Here is a 20,736-nt window from a genome sequence, read left to right as displayed (position 1 = left end):
TCATGAATCTGGACATTATAGAGCACATGTTGTTCTTAGAAAAATGGCTGTAGCCAGCGGAGTTCAAAATCCGTCTCTTACATCAACCAAACTCCAAAAGCATGTGACACAGCCTTTAAATCTACGAACGCATGAGCTAGATGCGTTAGCAACATTCATGGGTCATGATATTTGTGTGCTTAGACAATACTATTTACTGTCTTTAAGATGATGATACTATGGAACTAGCTAAAGTTAGCAAGCTTTTAATTAATTTGGATAAAGGAAAATTTTCATTAATAAAAGATAGAAATTTGGACAAATTGGTTGTAGCCAGTGATGAAAGTTTATCAGAAGATGAAGAAATTGACTTTGGAAAAGACGATATGCCAATATAAATTCTGTAGGAACAGATATCACCAGTTTTCCTAGTACAGTAAGTCCTCTATTTACGTCGTACCGATTTACGTCGTTTCGGATTAACGTCGCTAATGTTTGAGTACTCATGTTTCAATTTAAGTTGTCACCGATTCACAATAACGTCGTTTACAATGACCGTAAATCTTTATTGTAACCAAAACACCGTATATAATTCGTTTATAATTCTTTGTTTCCTTCGGTAGTTAATTTATGCTATGTAGCGTAAGCTACACGTTCACCGCCTTAACTTATCATACATCATGAGGGACGCTTCCTGCTCTCCGCGCGGTGATGCAATACTACCAGCCCGCCCGCTCGGCCACCCACGTAGAAGTGTTATCTACTTCCCGCAACGACACAGCATTTTCTCCTACCCCTTTTCGTCCAACTCCTTGGCACTTCAGTAGAGGTGTAAAAGTAACTAAAAAAAGTGTACCCGTATGTATTCGTTACTATAACAATTAGTACTCGTTACTTTCGTATCGTTACTCGTTACTTCTGATACCGCATAACATGCTATGTTATGTAACAGCAACGAATCGAGTCGTATTTCGTACGCGTACAGTATGACGTCGCGTAAATGATAATAAATTGAATATAAACAATTAAAAGTATTTGATAATTAACAGCTTTTGTTAACCAAGAAACAATAAAATCTCATTAGAGCAGCTTTATTATAATATCTCTTTTAAGATAAGAACAAAAAAACGTGAAAATACGCGATAATAAAAAACAAAAACATACATATTTATAATTTGTAAAAAAAATACTTTCTTACGTTGTTTCTGTTCCAATCTCAAACTTTGTCTACACACACAATGCCTTTAATAAACAGTAAAAAACTTGGACGACGAATTTCCAAATTATACTTTTCTTAATAAACAAACATCGTTCTTTGTAACGAGTAAGCGCGCGCATGCGTAAAACATACGAAAAATGCGAGTAACGAAATGCATTCGTGTGTAACGTTTCGTTACTCGTTACTAGATGCCGCACCCGTTACTCAGTAACGAATACATACGGTTTGCTACAGCTCTACACTTCAGTCGCTATGATATCATTGAGTTGGCCGGAGTTTTAAACGTGCCGTTGTTAACTTTATCGTGATTAAATGCGTTTGTAGTAGGCCTACAGTATCAGCTCACTGCAATTTATGATTTTTTCTTCATAAGATGTCTTCCAAACGACTATATATCTGTTTTTATATTTCAATCAATAAAGGTAATAAAGCAGCTGGTTAAATAGCCATTCTATAAAGCTGAGAAGTACTAGTTGGACTTGTTTCCCACGCTGTCGGTTGTAATTTGCTGATAAAATTGCCCGTTGTCACGTCTGTATGCCAGCGCTTCCGGCCGACCTTGGGCCGTGGTCGGCCGGTGGCATGAAACATGGCTCATTTTGCATCGTTTCTATTTACGTCGCGGTTTTCAGGAACGTAACCCCGACGTAAACCGGGGACTTACTGTACTTCTGCACACACTGGTCATGCACCAGAGAAATCCTTTAAGACTTCAAGTGTATAAGGAGCTCAAAAATCAAAAATAATTAAATCCAAAAGACACCATGTCAAGCCAAGACCGTGGTTACGAGATGAACTAGTGAATGTCTGACAGTTCTTCAAAGGTGTTATACGTCTGAAAAAAGTACCAAGGAAAGATTATGTTCAAAAGTTTCTGGAAAAACATGGCACACAGTTGCATCAAAGATCATGGTCTGATGTAAAATAGTGTCTAAAGAATGTTTTCAATAATATTTTAGATTAGAATTTAACAGCTTGCTGATATGAAGAAATTGAAATATTTAAAAAAAAAAAAATCTGAAATATTTAAGGGAAAATGTTGGGAGTGCATGTTGTGCATTCTGTATATGAACACGTTCACATTAAAAAAAATGTATTTCTGAACATGTTACCATACAACAGAATAATTTTGTTTGAGTAAAAGTATTAATTGCATTTACCAGGCAACAAATATTTGGAAGAATGCATACTTCACTATTGCTGTTTAATAACCACTTTGATACATTTGTAATGGTGTATTAGCATTCAAGTTGATTGGAATGCAATGTGAAAGCTGTATGAATGGTTTTGTCTTCATAGCATATTTTTTACATAAGGGTTTTCATAAATTGAAAATAGAAAATAAAAATTTTCTAATAGTGAGTCTTTCATGTGTTCTAACTCAATCATGAAATTTAAATTAATTTTAATTTATAAGTGTATTCACGTCATTCAACTTCTAGGTTTTGTATAACAGAAATAATGTGTTTTAATAATTATTATAATATCGAAACATTTTAGGTGACACTTGATTGCAATAACTATAAAATTTTGTAAGAATGCAAAAAAAGAAACTAAGAAATTGGTGATTTGTGTGTGTTCTTTAGGAAAACATAAGTTTATGAATTAAGTTACTAGAAGACTTACAAATGTGTATATATATTGTTAATAGAATTTATAATTGTTAATTTTTATAAATATTTACAAGTTTATTTGATAAACAATAAACAACTTTAATATACTATATTAATGTGACACTACTGTCAAAATGATAAACCAATTAAAGAACTTAAAATACTACAAAACATAAAATAAGATAGGTAGGTACACCAATCAGTAGCAATATGTTAGATTTTTTGTTTTACCAATTTTCATAACTTAAATATTAATAATTTTTTTTTTAATATTTTAACTTGCAATGTAAAGGCCAAATATCGGCAATATTTTGCAAATGTAAAAGGAGAGTAGTAGATGTTGTGACCCCGTTAAAAACACAGAAATTCATTGATGGTTTTTATGGAAAATAACCAAACATGAATATTTTATTTTTTAGCATTTATACTTATATGAAGTTATGTATGAATTTAAATTAACATAAATTTATATAAAATAAAAGTTTTAAATATTTCAGGGGTTGTTATTTTAGTGATATAAGAAATGCAATGAATGCAATAGCTTGCTGCATTATTGTTTTTGTGTAATAATTTTTGTTGTCAATATTTACTACATAAAATTTGTTCTAATTTATTGTTATGTGAAACAATATTAATATATTTATTTTTTCATGCAGTTAACCTTTTCTTAAGTATTTAATTGTATGAAAGGTATATAAGTATGTGAATCATGGTAAATTTGAAGTATGTACTTTATTTAAATATAATATGTGCGTGTTAAAGCATTGATTACTTTGATTCTGTAGTGTTTCTGAATTTATGTAAGCTATGTGTAAAAATAAACTGCCTTATTTATTTTGATAAGCATGGTTTGTCACTGAAATTACTCTTCCTTACTCATTTAAAGTATATACACATTCACCATAAATATATGTTTGTCAAAATATGTTGCACCTTATGAAAATCTAAGGTTTATAACCATTTACAGAACCCAGCCAGACCCTGATTGCTCTAGAAATTATTTTTTAAATGCATGTCCTGTAATCACAACATGTTTATACAATTAACTCTTTTAGTAATAGAAAAATTTTAATTGTAGGCACTACATAGTAGGTACTTGTTTTCAGTTAGTATCTACTTAAAATGCTATATGTTGCTCTTGCAGCAAGGGAAAATTAACATTAAGTGTTATGTTAACGGGCATTTATAATGGAAGGCCCAAAATGGAACTACTTCCTTCCACAAAAAAATTAAATCTTGCTAATAAATCTGTGTTACAAGTTAATGGAGATTCCACAATCAACTAATATGAGGAAACTGTTGTATCAAGAATACCTAAAAATCACAATTTATTTCAAGTTTTTCCTTCGGTTTTGAATGATGCAAAATCTATGTTATAACCACTCATTCCTTAACAAAGCTTGTGCTGCCAATTAGCATTTTTGGCCCAATTTTAAATTTGAATTTTGAAACATAGTTTTACCAGTAATTTTATAACTAAACTTAAACTTTTTCTGCTCTCTGCACACTTCCACTTAATCTTTGTCAGACTAGTCTCCCCAATCTCTCCAGCGCTAGATATGATTTTTGCCGAGTCTTTGCGTGCCATCTTGTGTCTTATCCCTGCTTTGATGCACGCCCGTCGCCTGTAATTCTCCTCCGAGCCGTGATCAAGACGGCTTATCCCTGTGTTTTCCCAGGGCCCTGTTTTTCTTGGAGATCTCCTAAGGCAAACACCTCAAGGCACATACGCGAGTTGTTTTACCAAACCCTCAGTCACATCTCCAGGCTCAGTAGAGCCTCGTTCCCAGTCATCGCAGTTTCCAAACACCCCCCCCCCCCCCCCCCCCCCCCCCCCCCCCATGCCTTCACCAGGCTTTCCTGCGAACACTGCCCAGAGCACTGACCGGTCTTTAACCCCGAGCAGGGGTGACCTGTCTCAAGTTCTGAACACCAGTGTCCAGACATACCGTCTCTGCCCTCTTGTGGCAAAATTAGCAACTCCTCCGAGCAGTGGTCAAGCTCAACCTGCCACCTGGCGACTCACGCCACAAGCATTAACCTGTAGTTCTTTCTTGACCCGCCAGATAGCTACACCAGTCTCTTCCATAAACCCTCTTGTTTTAACAGAGCACTCATGCGAGCTGCACAAAGTCAACTTGTGTTCTGTTTCTGCCACCACCTAAGATATGGTGCTCCGCTCGGGCCGCTTACCACAACATCAAGATATCGATGCCGGTGTTTCTTTGCCATCCACTCGGAAATATTCCGAACCTTTCGGCCCGGGAACCAAACCAACCCCCCTTCTTTCGAAATCAAGCTCGTATTTTAATTAAGTACCGTTCCCGCCACGAGGGGACTCCGTGCCGCACTAGTAGACTGACCACTTTGGATCCTCGGCCAGCACACAGCAAGAATTCAGTCGGTTGTCGTACGAAAACGTAGTCAGCTTGTCAGTTTGTCAGTAATTAGTCAGTCTGTGTGTCTAGTAGATATTGTTATACTTTGCTAAATTCCTAATTATCCTAATTTATGGAAGCGTCCGTGGCAACCGCACGTTTTCAGCACTTTTCTTCGCCCTGCATTCTGGCGGGATACCTTCCTGAGCGCTACGAGCTACTCCCTGTTTGGTGAGTTTTCGCCAACCTTTTTTCCCCGACCATCGCGGTATTTTGGTGGGCATTTTTGCCCATTTACTGACTGTCTGTTAACCAGTTCTTACCATTTTGGATTTGGGCTTGTTCACAGACAGGGTTTTAGAGCCTGGAGCGAGCATGACGACTGCATCCTTGTTCCCTTCCTCGGGGACCCAGGATGGCTAAGGCACTCTGGTAGCCCGTAACACGTCACCTTTGGCCAGCTAATTTCATATCTCCATACCTCCAAATTCTCAGTGATGTCTACAGCGTGACAATTAGATTACTACTTTGAAGAGACTGGAACATACAAAACTATTACTTTAATAACTTTAAGCGCTAAGAATTAAAACTCTGGGATTGATTATTTTGACCTTTTATTGTTTCTTATTCTGTTTAACTATGCAAAAGGAAACCTTATAATAATATTTTAATTAGGGCTGGCCCATACATCAAATGTTAGAGTTTTAACATATTTGCCAACCCATATAGTAAATGTTATATTTTTAATATATTTGGCAAAACATATATGTAAGTTAAGTTACTTTTTTAACCTATTTACTGAGATCACGTTTTGTTGGTTTATGTTCACTTAATTAAAAGTAAAATAAATATACAGGTATAGATATATAGACAAAATCACATTTGTTATTTTTTTTTGTATTTGAAACTAAGAGATCCACCAGGCTTCCAAAGTTTTTTTGTTTTGAGGGGACATTTACATTACATCGCCAAGTGTAGAGAGGAGTGTGTGACAAGCTTCAATTGGAACTTAAAATGGGGTTATTTTATCTTTAAGGGTAAACATTTATTTATACTTTGTGATAGTAGTTATTAAGTTGCATAGAATATTAGTAAAAAATGATATGGGCCCAGTGGGATACTTATTTAGAAAGTATAAAAAAAGGGATTGTTTAATCCCCTTTTCTCTTCCTGTAGGACCACCTGAAAGTATTAAGTCACTTTTATGAAAATTGAGTGGCACAAACAAAGAACATGAAAAATTACAGCCATTTGATGTATTTTTGATGTAACCCCGGGAAATTTTAGTTGTTTTAGTGGTTGACGTATGGGTAAATGCCAAGGAGACATCTAGGACGTGGCCCAGTGGCCCAGGGCAACCATGTCGTGCACCGGCGAAGCGAACCTAGACTTCCCGACCGGCCGCTACCCTCGCCTTCCCCTTCTCCCACTAGGACAGCCAGTTGCACACGGCACTACTACCGACTGGAGTACCTGGAAGCGGTCGGTGATTCCTGGAATTCCTCCCTTCTTGAAATCACACCAGACCCTCAGGGAGGGTATAAAAGGCCAGCGCTTTGGCAAACTTAGGCAGTTGGTGTCCTAGAGGCACCATGGCTGCTGAGCCTCACTCACAATGCCTACTAGCTGCTGAGTGCAGACTCATCACACTAAAAGAAGCAAACGTCGATTAACCTGGATGTGCGCGTGCCTCCTGACTCACGGCAGGCACGAGTGAGTCACAGAGTTAGACTTCAACGAGTGAGCCAGGGCTGCCTCTCCTACAGGCAATAGGGACTAAGTCTCAGCAGGCAAAGCAAGACAGTAGAAGGAAACAGTCAATCCAAGATCAAGTGTGTAACTGGGAGACTGTCGTGGGAACTAGAGCTGAGACGATAAATAAACACCATCGCTCGCACTTTTGTGTCTCTATTTGGGGAAAGGAAACGGGAGAAACCTCTGACACCATAGTCCGGCCGCTGATCCAGAAGGACCAGCTCCCAGCAGCAGCCAGCATTCTCGGCTGTGGAGTGAGTATAACAGCAAATGCCATTCTCCCACATGGGTGGAGGAAAGAGACCTCCTCACCCTAAACCAAGCCCATGCGGCCCCCCTCTTATATGACCAAGATCTATCCCAGTAGAGGGACAATCCCCTGACGTGGCACCCTGGGTATACACAATGGCCCAGGACTGAGCCGCTGCCGAGAGGAGGAGGAGAACAACTTCGCCCCCGCACCAGCCTCCGCTGCCAAGGAACGTCTCCCCCCATCAGCAGCCCCATCAAGTACACAGAGACCCCAAGGCATTACGTCCTGAGGATTTCCCCCCTAACTGAATAGGCCATTCCCCCCCCCCCCCCCAACTCCACCAAGGCGTATGCAGTGAGGCCGGTTAGAAACCTAACCAGGTGCACTGTAGGTAGCAATCCTTTCAGATTGTAAGCGTAAAGTGTTCCCAGGCCAGTGGGAACATTGTAATTACAACTAAACGCGACAATTATTTTGCGCTTAACATGAGGCTCAATACTTAGGGACACGTCAGTAGACGGCCATACAAAGCTGCCCCCTGAGATAACTAGTAATACCCTTAACACAAAAAAAAAGTTCTGAGACTGTCCTAAAAACTCAGTGGTGCCCAGAAAACCCTACTTAAAGCTAAAATGGCTATGAATAACACAAAGGAAGGCGGTATGAATTCACCCCAGGTCTTGGAGGTATCACAAAACAGCCTCACCCCTAATTGTAATGGGGAAGGATTGTACTATCTGAAGTGCAACACATTCACAAGTAATTTCATGGGAGGTGCCTAGGCTGGACGAACGAAGCCCGAGAAAGTGGAGGGATGAAGTTCAAATGTGCAGACTGTAGGCTGCAAGCACGGAAATGCGCCCACCCCACCTGCAGCGGTAACGGTCAAGAACGCATGATGTGCCGTAGCTGTGCCAATTCTTACCACATGGTCTGACAAGGGTGGAGGGAGAAAGCACTGAGCATCGAGGGATTGAAATACAAGTGCACCACCGTAGGGCCCAACCACAGTCTAGCCCCAGGGCTCATCTCCCTCCACCCAACTTGAACCTCGTCAGTTTATTGCTCCCGGAGTTCGATGGACACTCTCATGAGGATCCAGCCGAGTTCTTCGATCAGTGCGAAAACCAACTAATGGAATCAGGGATCCTTCGTGGACATGGCTCCAACACGGACAACTCCAGGTAAACGGAGGCGCGGCCACCTGGTGGAACACTTATGGGTATTTTATATCCACCTGGGCAGAGCTACGACCCCGCCTAATAATTTGTTACGCAGGGACCGAGTTGGTGGCAGACCTTAGTCACCAATTCTACAGCCAAGAGCAGGCTCCACATGAAGAAACTGAAATCTTCGTTCTGAAGAAAATGCAGATATACCAAAGACTGCATCCTTACTAACACCAAGGCATAGGAATCCCCTTCATAATCAAACTCCTACTATTCAACCTTCGCTCATTCTTGCATACCCCCCAGCAGGGACAATTGAGGATATGGTAGAAATAACGCGAGCACTCGAGCGAGACCGAGTAGGCAGACAACCTTCCGACTAACCGCCACTCCAATCACTACCCCCAATACGGGACCAGCCCAGGAGGGTATGATCCAAGCCAGACGACCGCTCGAACAAGCCAGCTAAAATTGGCTACCAAGATGTTGATTTTACCCTGGGTTTCACCTAAACAAGAATTGCACCACAATGTGAAATAACCAAGGACAGGGGAAGACAACTTGTCAGGAACCACGGGACTAATCGCAAGGGCAGGGAAATGAGAAGGAGGAAAGAAACGAGAGGTTGACCAACCCGTTCAAATAATAACGATCTTGACTCTCCACTGCACCGTTGAGGGGGCCCTCGAGCCAATCGCCCCAAGACTCATCGTAGGTATTGGAGAACAGGAGCTAATGGCCCTCCTCGACTCTGCAGCCTCAGCCAACTTTATCCATGCTATCCAAGTCCCTCCGGCCTTAAGGGACAGACTCCAGCTTTCCTTGGCCAAGGTCTCCCTTGCCGGCCCCACCTAGAAAATACAAGTCGAGGGAAATATCGAGCTACCCCTCTGAAGAAGGACAAGAACACACCCCATTAAATTCATTGTAACAAAGCAAATTGAAGAAGGGATGATTCTAGGTCAGCCCTGGCTACACATGCAGGAGTGCATCATGGACTTGGGGACCAGATGTGTCAATTTTGGCTCTGGGACCTGAACCACGGAGCAATGGTCAAAGTAGACCCCAGAATATTCTCCTGACATAGGTGTTTGGAGGGCATTAAATACCAATTGAAATCTTCCCAAGTCGTGCAACTCAAGCATGCCCTAAACCAGCACAAGGTCAGGGTTGAAAAAAAAACATATTTTTTTATTACATTAGTTATTTTGGTTTTTATCACAGTCAAACTAAATATATTGTAATTCAGGTGGATTAATAATTTTACACCCAATTCATAACTGACGGCAACTAAAACATACTTTTATTTCATTTTAAGACCATCCATTTGTCTCACATGTAAATTTTATGTAATCTATGTACCCAATTATGATTCTAATGCATAAGAGTTTGTCAAATATATTGTTAAAATACTAATAGAAAAAATTGGTGATAGTACTACAATGTGTACAACAGAATAAACTCATCAAACCTAAAAGCCATAAAAGCTAAATAAAAAAAACACTAATTTCCCTTCAATCTTTTGGATTATCAGTTATTAAAATCAAAATATCAAGATCAACCAGTTAAAACAATATTACGTTAGTTTTTTCATGTTTTTATTGCAGGTCACATCACATCACATCACATCACATCACATCACATCACATCACTGTTGGTTGTGTTAGTTGAATGCTTTAAAAAGAAATACAAGTTAGATGCTTTATCTATGCCTGACTTATTAAGTACTTTAGAATGCACAAATCCATATGATAGACTCTTTACACTTGCTGAAGTAGCTTGTTCTGTAAGTAACTGTTCAACAGAAAAAAAAAACTTTATCATTAAATTTCTCAATGTCATTCTTCTGACTTCTCCACCACTCATAGGTTGCAACCTTTGATGTTACTTCATCCTCAAAAAAAGCAATTTTTGGAAAGTAAACTTTTTGATTGAAATTTAACAATTAACGGAAGCAGTAAACTCATCAAGTACCTTGATTTTTCAAACTCAAATACTATGCATTTTTCTTCTTCAGTCAAATCAACAGCAAGTGGTGATTTTTTTTTCTTTTGGATCCAGCATATAAGCTAAAAAAAATAGAGCAGGTGTAAGTGTCATATGATATCTTTTTTTTGGAATTTTGTATTACATTTTTATCCTTTGTGGCTTCCATTTTCATTTGAAGATTTTTCCACATGAACACTGACTCAGAAATAGTGCATGTATTTTTCTGAACTTCATCAAGGGCTATGGCAATAGGCTTCAAAATAGAAAGTCCTCTACATTCCATTTCAAAGTCATGTTAGAAATTTGGTTTTGTACTAAATCAATAGTGTCACGATGTTCCTCACAAATTTGTAACAGAGTTCCCCTACTTTTAAGGTGTGTCCAGCACACTTCATTTGGGAGGATTAATTTTTGAACATCATACTGTCTGTAACATGCATTAGCAAAGTGGTTGTTTCTGAAATATTTTATTGTGTGTAAAACATGTTCTGTCACACTAGGAGTGTTCAAGTCATTTGCTAATAAGTTTAATATGTAAGCTGAACAAGTGATGATATTCAAATCTTCTTTATCTTCCAAAAGTTGGCACATTTTCGACAAATTAGCAGCATTATCAGTAACAACTGAGCGAACCTTGCACCTGAAGTCGTCCTCACACATTTTTATGCTGTTCACAGCCACTTCTGTCAGATAATTGGCATTGTGAGCATGACCAGATGTGTCAATTGTGTTCACTAAATATGCATTACCCGATTTAGTCGTAATTGTAGCACATATTATTGGTTCATTATGAACATTTGACCAGCCATCACACCCAAGCCACACACTTTCATTTTCCAGAGTAAGGGAACAAGTTTTCTTTTCTGTTGGGAGGGGTGTAGCCTGGGCGAAGCTGTTGCATAAGTTTCACAAACTGAGGATGTTCGACACTACGAAAGGTTACATTTGTTGCAAATATAAAATAGAAGAGGGATTATTTATTTAATTTTTTTTTTTAATTAGAGAGGGGAGTATTAGGTTGGGTATGATTTATAACTTATTCATATAATATAAATGATGAGATCTTGATTAATATGTAATTTTTTGTTCCTGAAAATCACAAGATACATTAATGAGCAAACTATTGTAGTTATTAGAGTGATGTTAGGCCTTTCATAAAAATAATTAAAATATTCTATTTAGAAATAAATTATTTTAAAAACCATTTGGTTTTTTTATAAAAATACTTTGGTTTAAACCATGGTTTAAACTTTGGTTTAAATCAGCCAACCCTGCACAAGGGTATATTTGAAGACAACGGTCCCCTCCGGCAGACCAGGACAGCAACCCATGAGATTTACCGGAGTTCGGAGTAGCATGTGTACAAGAGACCAGAAACCCAACCCCGGCTAAGCGAAAGCTGGAGGATATGAAACAGTAGAGCAAATGGTGGATCCAGCCAAATCCCCCTATAATGCCCTTATAGTACTAGCTCCAAAGAACAATGGAGAGTTACCCGTGTGTGTGGATTACGACCCCTAAACAAACTAACCCACAGCGCGGCCCTTCCCGTAGTAGACATTGGCCACACACTGCGGGCTACTGGCATTTCTGGTAGCCCCTGGGCGAGTGAAATACACAGCTTTCACCAGCCCTAGTGGGGAAAGATTCATTTAATTTTTTTAACATATTTTCTGGAAAGCCTTGCTGGCAATCTCATGCTAGATCAGTTTAAAATAACCCTTTCAATGTTTTCAGATGAGACACAGTTTGAGTTGGCTATGAGGAAAGGAGTTTTCTTTTATGATGTTCCGTAACATAATGAGTGGCAACGACGAGTGTGATCTGGACTATACTAACGCCCTACTGGCTTGGAATGTATTCCATTGTGCTACATTGAAAGAGTAAGCACTTAGTTATCTCAATGTAGATACTTGTTTGCTGGTTATTCAGATCATTTAATTGTTTACAGTATTATTCATAAGATCCTGCTCATTATGATGCTCGCTTATGATGCCCTTCTTGGTAACACCCATGCACGACTTGAACAACAGATCCAGACATATACCTCTTTTTAGAATCTACCATACAAGGCGGTATGACTAACGTAAGTCGTCTCACACATAAACCTATAATATTTACGTTTCCATTCACGACCCTAGCTTTCTGTCTTCTTACATCTATTATTTTGATGTAAATGCATTGTATGCTCACATAATGTTGGACAGTATTCCTGTGGGTAATTTTCAATGGATTCCCAAGGATAAATATGTGAGTTGGGATTTCAACATGTTGGACATATATGGTGATAAAATGTATTTAGTTAAGTAGGACTGACCACCCTGATGATTATCACCATCGCCTATCAGATTTGCCTCTGGCACTAGAATAATAGTATAATGCCAAACAGGCATATAAGTAAATTACTGTTAACTCTCGTACTGCGGAAATCGTTTATGACCATGCGAAAACACTGCGGCATTACATTTAGTATGTGGCAGTCATCTGCAAAATTCACAGTGTATTGAGTTTTAATTAGTCGGTCTGGATGAAAAATTACATAGTCTTAAATGCTGAGCATCCCGCCCAGGCTGCAAACCCCTTAGAAAAATTATTCTTCAAATTAATGTGCATCTCAAATTACGGGATAGTTTAGAAAAATTTCCGGAAACACGACACACATTGTTTCACTGTATGAGTGCCGATTTATGGGGCAGCAGATCTGATTGGCCGTGCGACGTGCAAGGCTGGGTAAAACATAAATACAAATTTGGTCCTTATAGAGTTGCTAAAGTTTTGATAACCTTCGATAAACATTTTGTATATGGGCGTCATAATTTTGGACCTTTCAAAATTTGTTTTATATGATTTTCACTATAATTACTTGCAAGTAAAATTCTCTCCTCAGTCTCTGCATTTCTTATACTCAGATACTGATTCTTTGATTTACCACGTTGAGTGGTCAACATTTATTTTTCAATTCACACTGACTTAGCTTGACATTTTGATACTTCAAATTATGCACCAGGTAATGATCAATGGTTCTCCTTAGTTAACAAGGGTGTAAAAGAAGTGATGAAAGATGAAGGCGCTGGGAAGATCATCAGAGAGTATGTGGGTCTTCTACACGTAAAGCTAAATGGGTTAAGGCCATGTTATTGTGATAACTTCTGTTTCCACAGTACTGGAATTTCTAGCTTCAGAATTCCCGGATATTTGGCACTCAGTACCATTTACATTCGCGAGGCTACACCATGTTTACGCAGCGAGTGAACAAGGTATCACTGTCTTCAGGGGATGATAAATAAGCATTGGCTTTCTGAAGACGATGTAAGCACTTTACCTTGGGGGCACAAAGATCTGCGCCTTTCCCCAGCTCGTGCCTCACCCTATCCACCCTAAAGTATCTGCTCTATTCTTTGAAATTCTGTTAATATTCAGCAGTCAGACAGAGTGGAACACTGCTGATGTTGCCTCCGAGCAGTGGTTGTAGGAACAAAACAACACACTCCCATCATCACCTGCTGGGAGGGCTAAGTGAGTAGAAGGCAACCATCAATGCTTTTTTGCCTGCCAAGCTGACTCCAGGTGGTGGTTGTAGCAAAACAAATGTACTCTATCATCCTCCCACCTCGGTTGTGTCAGCCTTGCACCATTGGATCCCTCCATTACGCACATGAAGATAAAACAGTCTGTATGTTTAATGTGTATAATGTTTCAAATATTTCCTTTTGCAACAGTTTAATAACCTAACAAACTTGAAAGTAAAATATAATTTAGAATTTTCAAATTTTAAACAAAGAATTTTAACTTTTTTATTCAGGATTCTATCTTCTAAAAATTTCAACTGATAACATGATTTATCTGGTAAACTTTTTAAATTCAGAATTGTAACTGTTGCAAAAGGGATGCTTGAATAATTGGACTTTTTACAATTTTCCCTATTTTTCAAATGGAGTCTGTGCCAGAGTAGCAATGTCCTTATTCTTTGAGAAGGGGGTGGAGGAGGTATTCCACTCAACGTGGTGGCATCCTTCTTTACGGAGAAAATTAAGGAAGCGCTGCCACATGCGCTCTCCTCCGCCAACACATAGTCCGGCGAAAGGGGTGTGGTTGTGGAGGTGTTGACAGGGCCCTCTGGGATTGACTCTCACCCTGGTGGAGGTTCGGATCTGCCGCCTCGTCTCCCCACCATACATCCCTAGGCTACCCAGTGTCAAGTAATTAGGAGGTTAATAGCTATTGACAAAAAAAATTTTAAATTGAAAAAAAAACTTGTTTTGTAAATAAAAAAGTACTACTTTAATTTAATCTTCTTGTGTTGCCTACATTATTTCAATATCCCATTCTGCTATGTACGTTACTTTTAGCTGGTAGAATTGCCAGCTAAAACTAACTTTAATAATTTATTTTTATAGCTCCGCGGCTCCCTCCCAAGGGAGTCTAGCGTCTGTTTTAAAATAAACCTGCTCTCTCACAAGGGCTTATAGTTGGTGCCATGCAACCGCGTCTTCATATATATAGGCTGGGTTTGGAAATTTAAATATAGCCTCTCGCAACACTATGAATATTATGCAGATAACTTTGCACGAATAAAACTAAAAGTTATAATAAATATATCTGAATAGATGATATAAAAAAGAACAGGTGTAGAACAGTACATGTAATTGCAGTGAAACTTCTTTCGCAATTGAAACCTGGACTCATATCGTAAGGGGTAAAATGGCAGCAGGAGAAAATACAGCAATACAGAAAGAATACAATTTTTGTAAATAAACATGGATTAAAAAAAATTATTACTTATTTCAAAATAACTGTTTAAAATATTAATAGTTATTGATCAATCAATTTTATGATAAAATATTATTTTAATTTAATTTTATATTATTTATAGATTAGATGTGATTGAGTATTTTTCTAGACTGATTTTGTAGTTCTGTAAATATCATCTAATCATTTATTTATAGTGCAACAGATTTTGCCAATAGGCTACATAGACATACTGCAATGTATTCATAGACATTGTCAATGTTCTGCCTTTGAATGAATGAACAATGAGTAACATCTCCGCTGCTCCGCGATGCGAAAACTAAACAGCATGGACCTTCCTCACAGTAATTTTTTACATTATAATCATATTGCCACAAAGTGAAAATAAAAACAATTAATATTTTATGTTTTGTAAACTTTTGTTAAAATAGCTTATTATTAGTTGGGCTCAACATATTTACATGCTCGTAGGCTCATAACTATATTTACATGCTCGTAGGCTCATAACTGTAATACGGTGTGTGATTTAATTAATTAAATTATAATATGTGACAAATTATTACCCTGTCAAACTAAAGCGTGAAAAGCATTATACCAGCAAAAAATATTTAGTTACACACCTAAAAAAATACTCATATAACACTGTTTACCAATACTTAATCACACCAGTAATTAAAATAATGTGTACTTAAAAGTACACAATTTTCTTGCGAAAATGACCAGTGGCACAATGCACAATAACGTCAAACCCCATTGTGTTTCCCTCTGCACAAGTAGGAGTAATATCAGGCACAGGCGGATCCCCACCACCGCGACCCGCCTTTCCCTTCAGCATGGCAAGGTTTAATCTGAGCCGCAAGCCGCCACGTGGAGCTTGCGGCCCGCCAAATTCTCTGCACCGTCCGAAGCTGTTTAGCATTAGAAATAGTTTCACAACAATTTTTCACGAAAACATTGCATTAAAATTTGGCCTTGAAATTTTACTCCCATCGCGCCCTTTGAAGTTTCACTTTAAAAATATTTAACACTATATCATTATACAACTTTATATAGTACTTCTTATTTAGCTAAAACAGAAACATTTTTAATACTTTAAACCAATATTTTTATTTTCTTTATTGAAGTGGAAGGCTATCACTAACACCTTCACCTTTACTTATTTTTTTAATACTATACATAAATTTTTTTAATAAGACAAATACTAAAAAAAATAGCTATCACCAACTGGATAAAAGTAGTATCTAAGATGGCACTATAACAAAAATGCCTTTAAGCATACTTACAAGGCTATCACTATAATGAAAAAATGGGTGCTTATAAAGGTATCTATTATCTTGGTAGCCTATAAACAGCAAATTAAAACATTAAATAGTATCTACCACTATGTTGATCCAAGCTAGCACAATCTGAATTCAAACACCTAGTACTATAAAAAATATGGCGCCCTTCAATATTTAAACTCATAGCAGATGACATGGTTGTCTGTGTAATTTTTTTTTTTAATACATACTTGTTCCTCTGGTGTATGACTGTGGAACCAGCAACTAGTAGTATAAATGAAAACTGGCTGTTTCTGGTTTTAAACATAGCGCTCCCTATCAGACGACAAAGTCATCGTTGCCTTTTTAAATTTGGGTTGTCTCTCCTCTGGTGTTTGAATTTGACGCCGCCAAGTAATAAAATATAAAAGATGGCGGACTTTGAGTCTAAAGTGGGCGCCTCCTCTCCAAATTTAAATTTAATGGCAGTACAAAAAAAATGGGGACACCTGGCATTTAAAATCACTAGCAGATGATAAAGTCATTGACGCCTTTTAGAATTTTAATTTGGCGACGGCAACTAATAGTATTGTATATTCTTTATTAATATCAACATATCCCAACTGACTTGCTGGTCTGGCAGTTAGCATTTTGGCCTGCAGATACGTGACCCTGGGTCGCGGTGTACTTGCCGCGACAGATTTTTACTTTTAAAATTAACACCAGCACTCCACATCAGCGCTACCTAGTTTTGAAAAGATGAACAATGATGGGCACTACCAAAATGAAATCACCAGCAGGTGCCTCTTTTCTGTGTGTTGTGTAAAGAACAACAATCGGCTGTACCTCCGAGACACCTGGCCTAACAATCTGTGGATCTGAAGCAACCACTATGTTTACAAACAATGATCAATACCTCATTCTCCCCCCATGCATCGCAGTCCCAGTACACTCTCACCCCTACTACTCCTGTGAACACTAAAGAATTGTTCTTAGAAATAAGTAAATAGCCATGGGCTCTTATGAAAGCCTTTGCATGCAACATTGTGTTTTATGATATGCAAGATGCCACTGTGCCATGTATGGCATAAAACCATATCATATGGCTGTGGTTGCAAAAATTACTTTTGTGTTACTTATTCTGTTTCATTACCTTAACATTACAAATAAGAATCTTTATTACATAAAACTGTTTTGTGTTGTGTCTTACTGCAATTAAACTTTGTTTAATATCTTGCAGGCAGCCTTAACTGCTTTGCGTGCCTTGTCAGAGATGGGTCTTGATTCTCTCTCCACGGCTAGTACCATGCTCAAGAATGAAGTTGTGGGTTCAAGAGATGGGTAAGAACATAGTACCGTCAAACATAAATGTTAAGTTAGTCCCATAGAAAGCCAGATTTTGGTGTAGATTTGTATTTAATGATTCTTATACCTTGGAAACATAAAGATGATATTGTTGTAATTGTTATTATTGTTGTTATTGTTGTTATAAGTAATTGCACTGGTCTATAACTTTTTTTGTCCTGTGACAATAAAAAACAAAGTTTCCATAAGATAATTGGCCACTGAAGCCAGATATAATTTCAGAATTTTGTATCTACCTCAGGTTTCATGTGATATTTATTATGTGTGTCTGGCAAATGACTCGCTCTGGTCACAAAAGTTCCAAATGTAAACCACAAAAATACAACATAAGAGTAAATAAAATTGAAGAAAGATACCTAAAAATATTTTCTTCCCAATTTCTTGCGATACTTTCCCATAGGAATGTTTCTTTGTAAGTTACAACAATAGTCTGACAATGCAGCCCTCCAAATGCCTTGATAACGCTTTCCATTTGAGTCATGTCCTGGTGAAACCATTTTCCATATTCGTCACTAATAGCACTAAGGTCATCCAGTAAAGAAGTCCAAATGATTGTTGGTGGTGCCATCACTTTTTAATAACAATTTTATTAACATAATGCTATTTCTGGTTTACACTGTGCATCATAGAGATACCTCAAGAATGGACAAGATAGCTGAATAGATAAATAGATGGAGGACAAGCCAAAATTAGCTGATGTAAAATGTTAAATGCCTAAATAATAGCAAAGAGAATTCTATGGAAGGAATTGAATTAGAAAAGTTTTATAGCACAGATGACCTAAGTGGGCTGAAAATTACGAATCAGTTCCAACAAAAACAGTAAATATAGAAGAAAAACAAATTTAGATAAAACAGTGACAAACAGACAACCCCAATGATAATTCTAAACAGATAATCTGGACAACACAGTGATACACAGTTGAACCCAGCAATGAAACTAAACAGTCATTCTCTACAACACAATGACAGCACAGACGAACACAGTAGGCTTCCTATGACCAAATAATTGCAACATTCTGGGAACTGACATCTACTCCTGTCATCAGGTACAGATAGATTGTTTGTGCCTAATGATAGGCGCAGATGTCAGGATGTCAGTAAATTTTCACTTGAATTTAGCATTTTTATTTATGTATGTTCATTTTGCTTTCAAGTCGTAAGTCACAACATCTATAGTGTCATAGATAAATTCAGCAACTAAGCTACTATTGTGTGAGCATGGTGGTACATTGATCATAACTATAGATTTGAACATTTTATTGAACTACTCTGTTCAGGTTTTGTCCATAGCATAACAGATCCTGTTTTTTTATTTTTTATTTTTAGTTCATGATTTTAGACTATTGTTTATTTTTTCCAATACTGGTACGTGTTGCAAAACAAGCAAATAATTGTTCTTACACTTTTAATATGTCAAATATTCTATTTTTTGTTGTGTATGTAATTTGTTTCATTACCATTTCGCAATAGTAGTGAAATAACTTTCATTGTCTACTGTACATTTAAAATGTTGGATAAATTGCTTGTTTGCAATTATTGTGCCTGTTAATTTTTGTACACCATTATTAATAGTTTTAATTTTAAACTGCTAAAATGGTAGGTTTTCGATCACATGCATGTATTTACGTATGTTAGAGTGCAATGCTTTCTTTGAAAATAGCATTTTAGCAACAATATTGGCACATAGACATGTATACTACCACTATAAAATCAGGAAATGGGAGAAAGTAATTTCCCGCCCAAAGTTTCGGGGAAGACACGTTTCTATATTTTCCCTTTTAAATCAGGATCCCTCCAAACTCTAGTACTAAGGTTTATCAGTGTACTAACTGTTTTATTGCTTTTCAACCACTTGACCGGTTCTCTACCTATGCATTCAGTGTGTCACTGTGACTTCCTTGCATTAAATTGTCTTTCATTGAGTGAGTTGATTGCTCTTTATAGTTTCAAAATAGTTTTAAAATAAATTTTTCTGTATTGTGTTTTTTTTTTCCTTGCAAAGTAAAGTGCACTTTTTGTTTCAGCACTCATGTATCACCTTCTGGAGCTATGCAGAAACCTGGTAGTCTTAGTACTGGTAAATAATTTTGCTGTGTACTCAACATGCGGCCATTTTGTGTGTTTGTAACAGCTCAATACAAAATTCCTTTCTGTAATCTTGTCTATAGTTTATGTTTTTCATTTCCAATAGTTTTATGCCTGCAGTAAGTATTGAATACAAGTACTATAATTACTTTGCTGTGAGATGGGTTACTCAGATATGTGGTAGGAACATGGTATAATTTATTTTTGTTTTTGCTGTAGTAATGGTAATGAATGACATTTAATTTCAATATAGATGGTTAAATGGTGTGGAAAGTGTACAGTTCATGTATATGTATTAAATTATATTGTTAAAATTATGTTTACTTTAAGTTGTCTAGGAGCATTAGTTTTCAATTTGTGATATAATACTGTATCTAATTTTAGGTAATAATGAAGCAGTGTGACATTTTTATCATTTTATGTAGCAAATTGTACTGAACTGTTTCGTGTTACAGGAGAGTTGTTCAGCATGTATGTTTCCCTGTATGTTAAACTTTTATTTCATAATACATGCATGAAAATAAAATATCTGTACTTTTGATACAACTTTTCCACTTAATTTTACTAACATTAGAGCATTCTTTACAGTGTTGCACGAATTTACTGTCAAGAAATGAATGATCCTCTGGAAAAAATACCTCTGGCTCAGGACTTTAAAAACTGTTCTTATAAATAAGTGGGGTGTTAGGACAAATGCCTTAATTTGAATGGATCTTACACAGAAAATTATTTCTAGAGGTTCTTATACAAGGTGTAATTTTCATTTTCATACTTCAAAATAAATTTTTATAATGCAGGGAAACTTTTACATTGAAAAACCTCTTAAAATTTTTAAAATTACACATTTTACTGTAATTTAGGGTTCATATCTCCAAGACCTAAGTTTCTTCATTAAATATCTTAAAATGAAACATGTTTATG

General features: G+C 37.2%; 1 protein-coding gene across 1 annotated transcript in view; it reads left to right on the top strand.

Moving 5' to 3' along the window:
- The window catches only part of LOC134529333 (double-stranded RNA-binding protein Staufen homolog 2), a 277,320-nt gene extending 257,434 nt beyond the window's left edge, over positions 1-19,886 (top strand). The window contains exons 15-16 of the mRNA XM_063363291.1: positions 17,604-17,704; positions 19,755-19,886. Coding sequence (XP_063219361.1) covers positions 17,604-17,704; positions 19,755-19,815 — 162 coding nt within the window. The 3' untranslated portion in view covers positions 19,816-19,886. The remainder of the gene's footprint in view (positions 1-17,603; positions 17,705-19,754) is intronic.
- Positions 19,887-20,736: the final 850 nt, after the last annotated feature.

The sequence above is a fragment of the Bacillus rossius genome, chromosome 2 (assembly GCF_032445375.1).
Source record: "Bacillus rossius redtenbacheri isolate Brsri chromosome 2, Brsri_v3, whole genome shotgun sequence".
NCBI classification, from domain to species: domain Eukaryota; kingdom Metazoa; phylum Arthropoda; class Insecta; order Phasmatodea; family Bacillidae; genus Bacillus; species Bacillus rossius.
The sequence above is the reverse complement of the archived record's forward strand: the minus strand, read 5'-3'. Positions and strand labels throughout refer to the sequence as shown.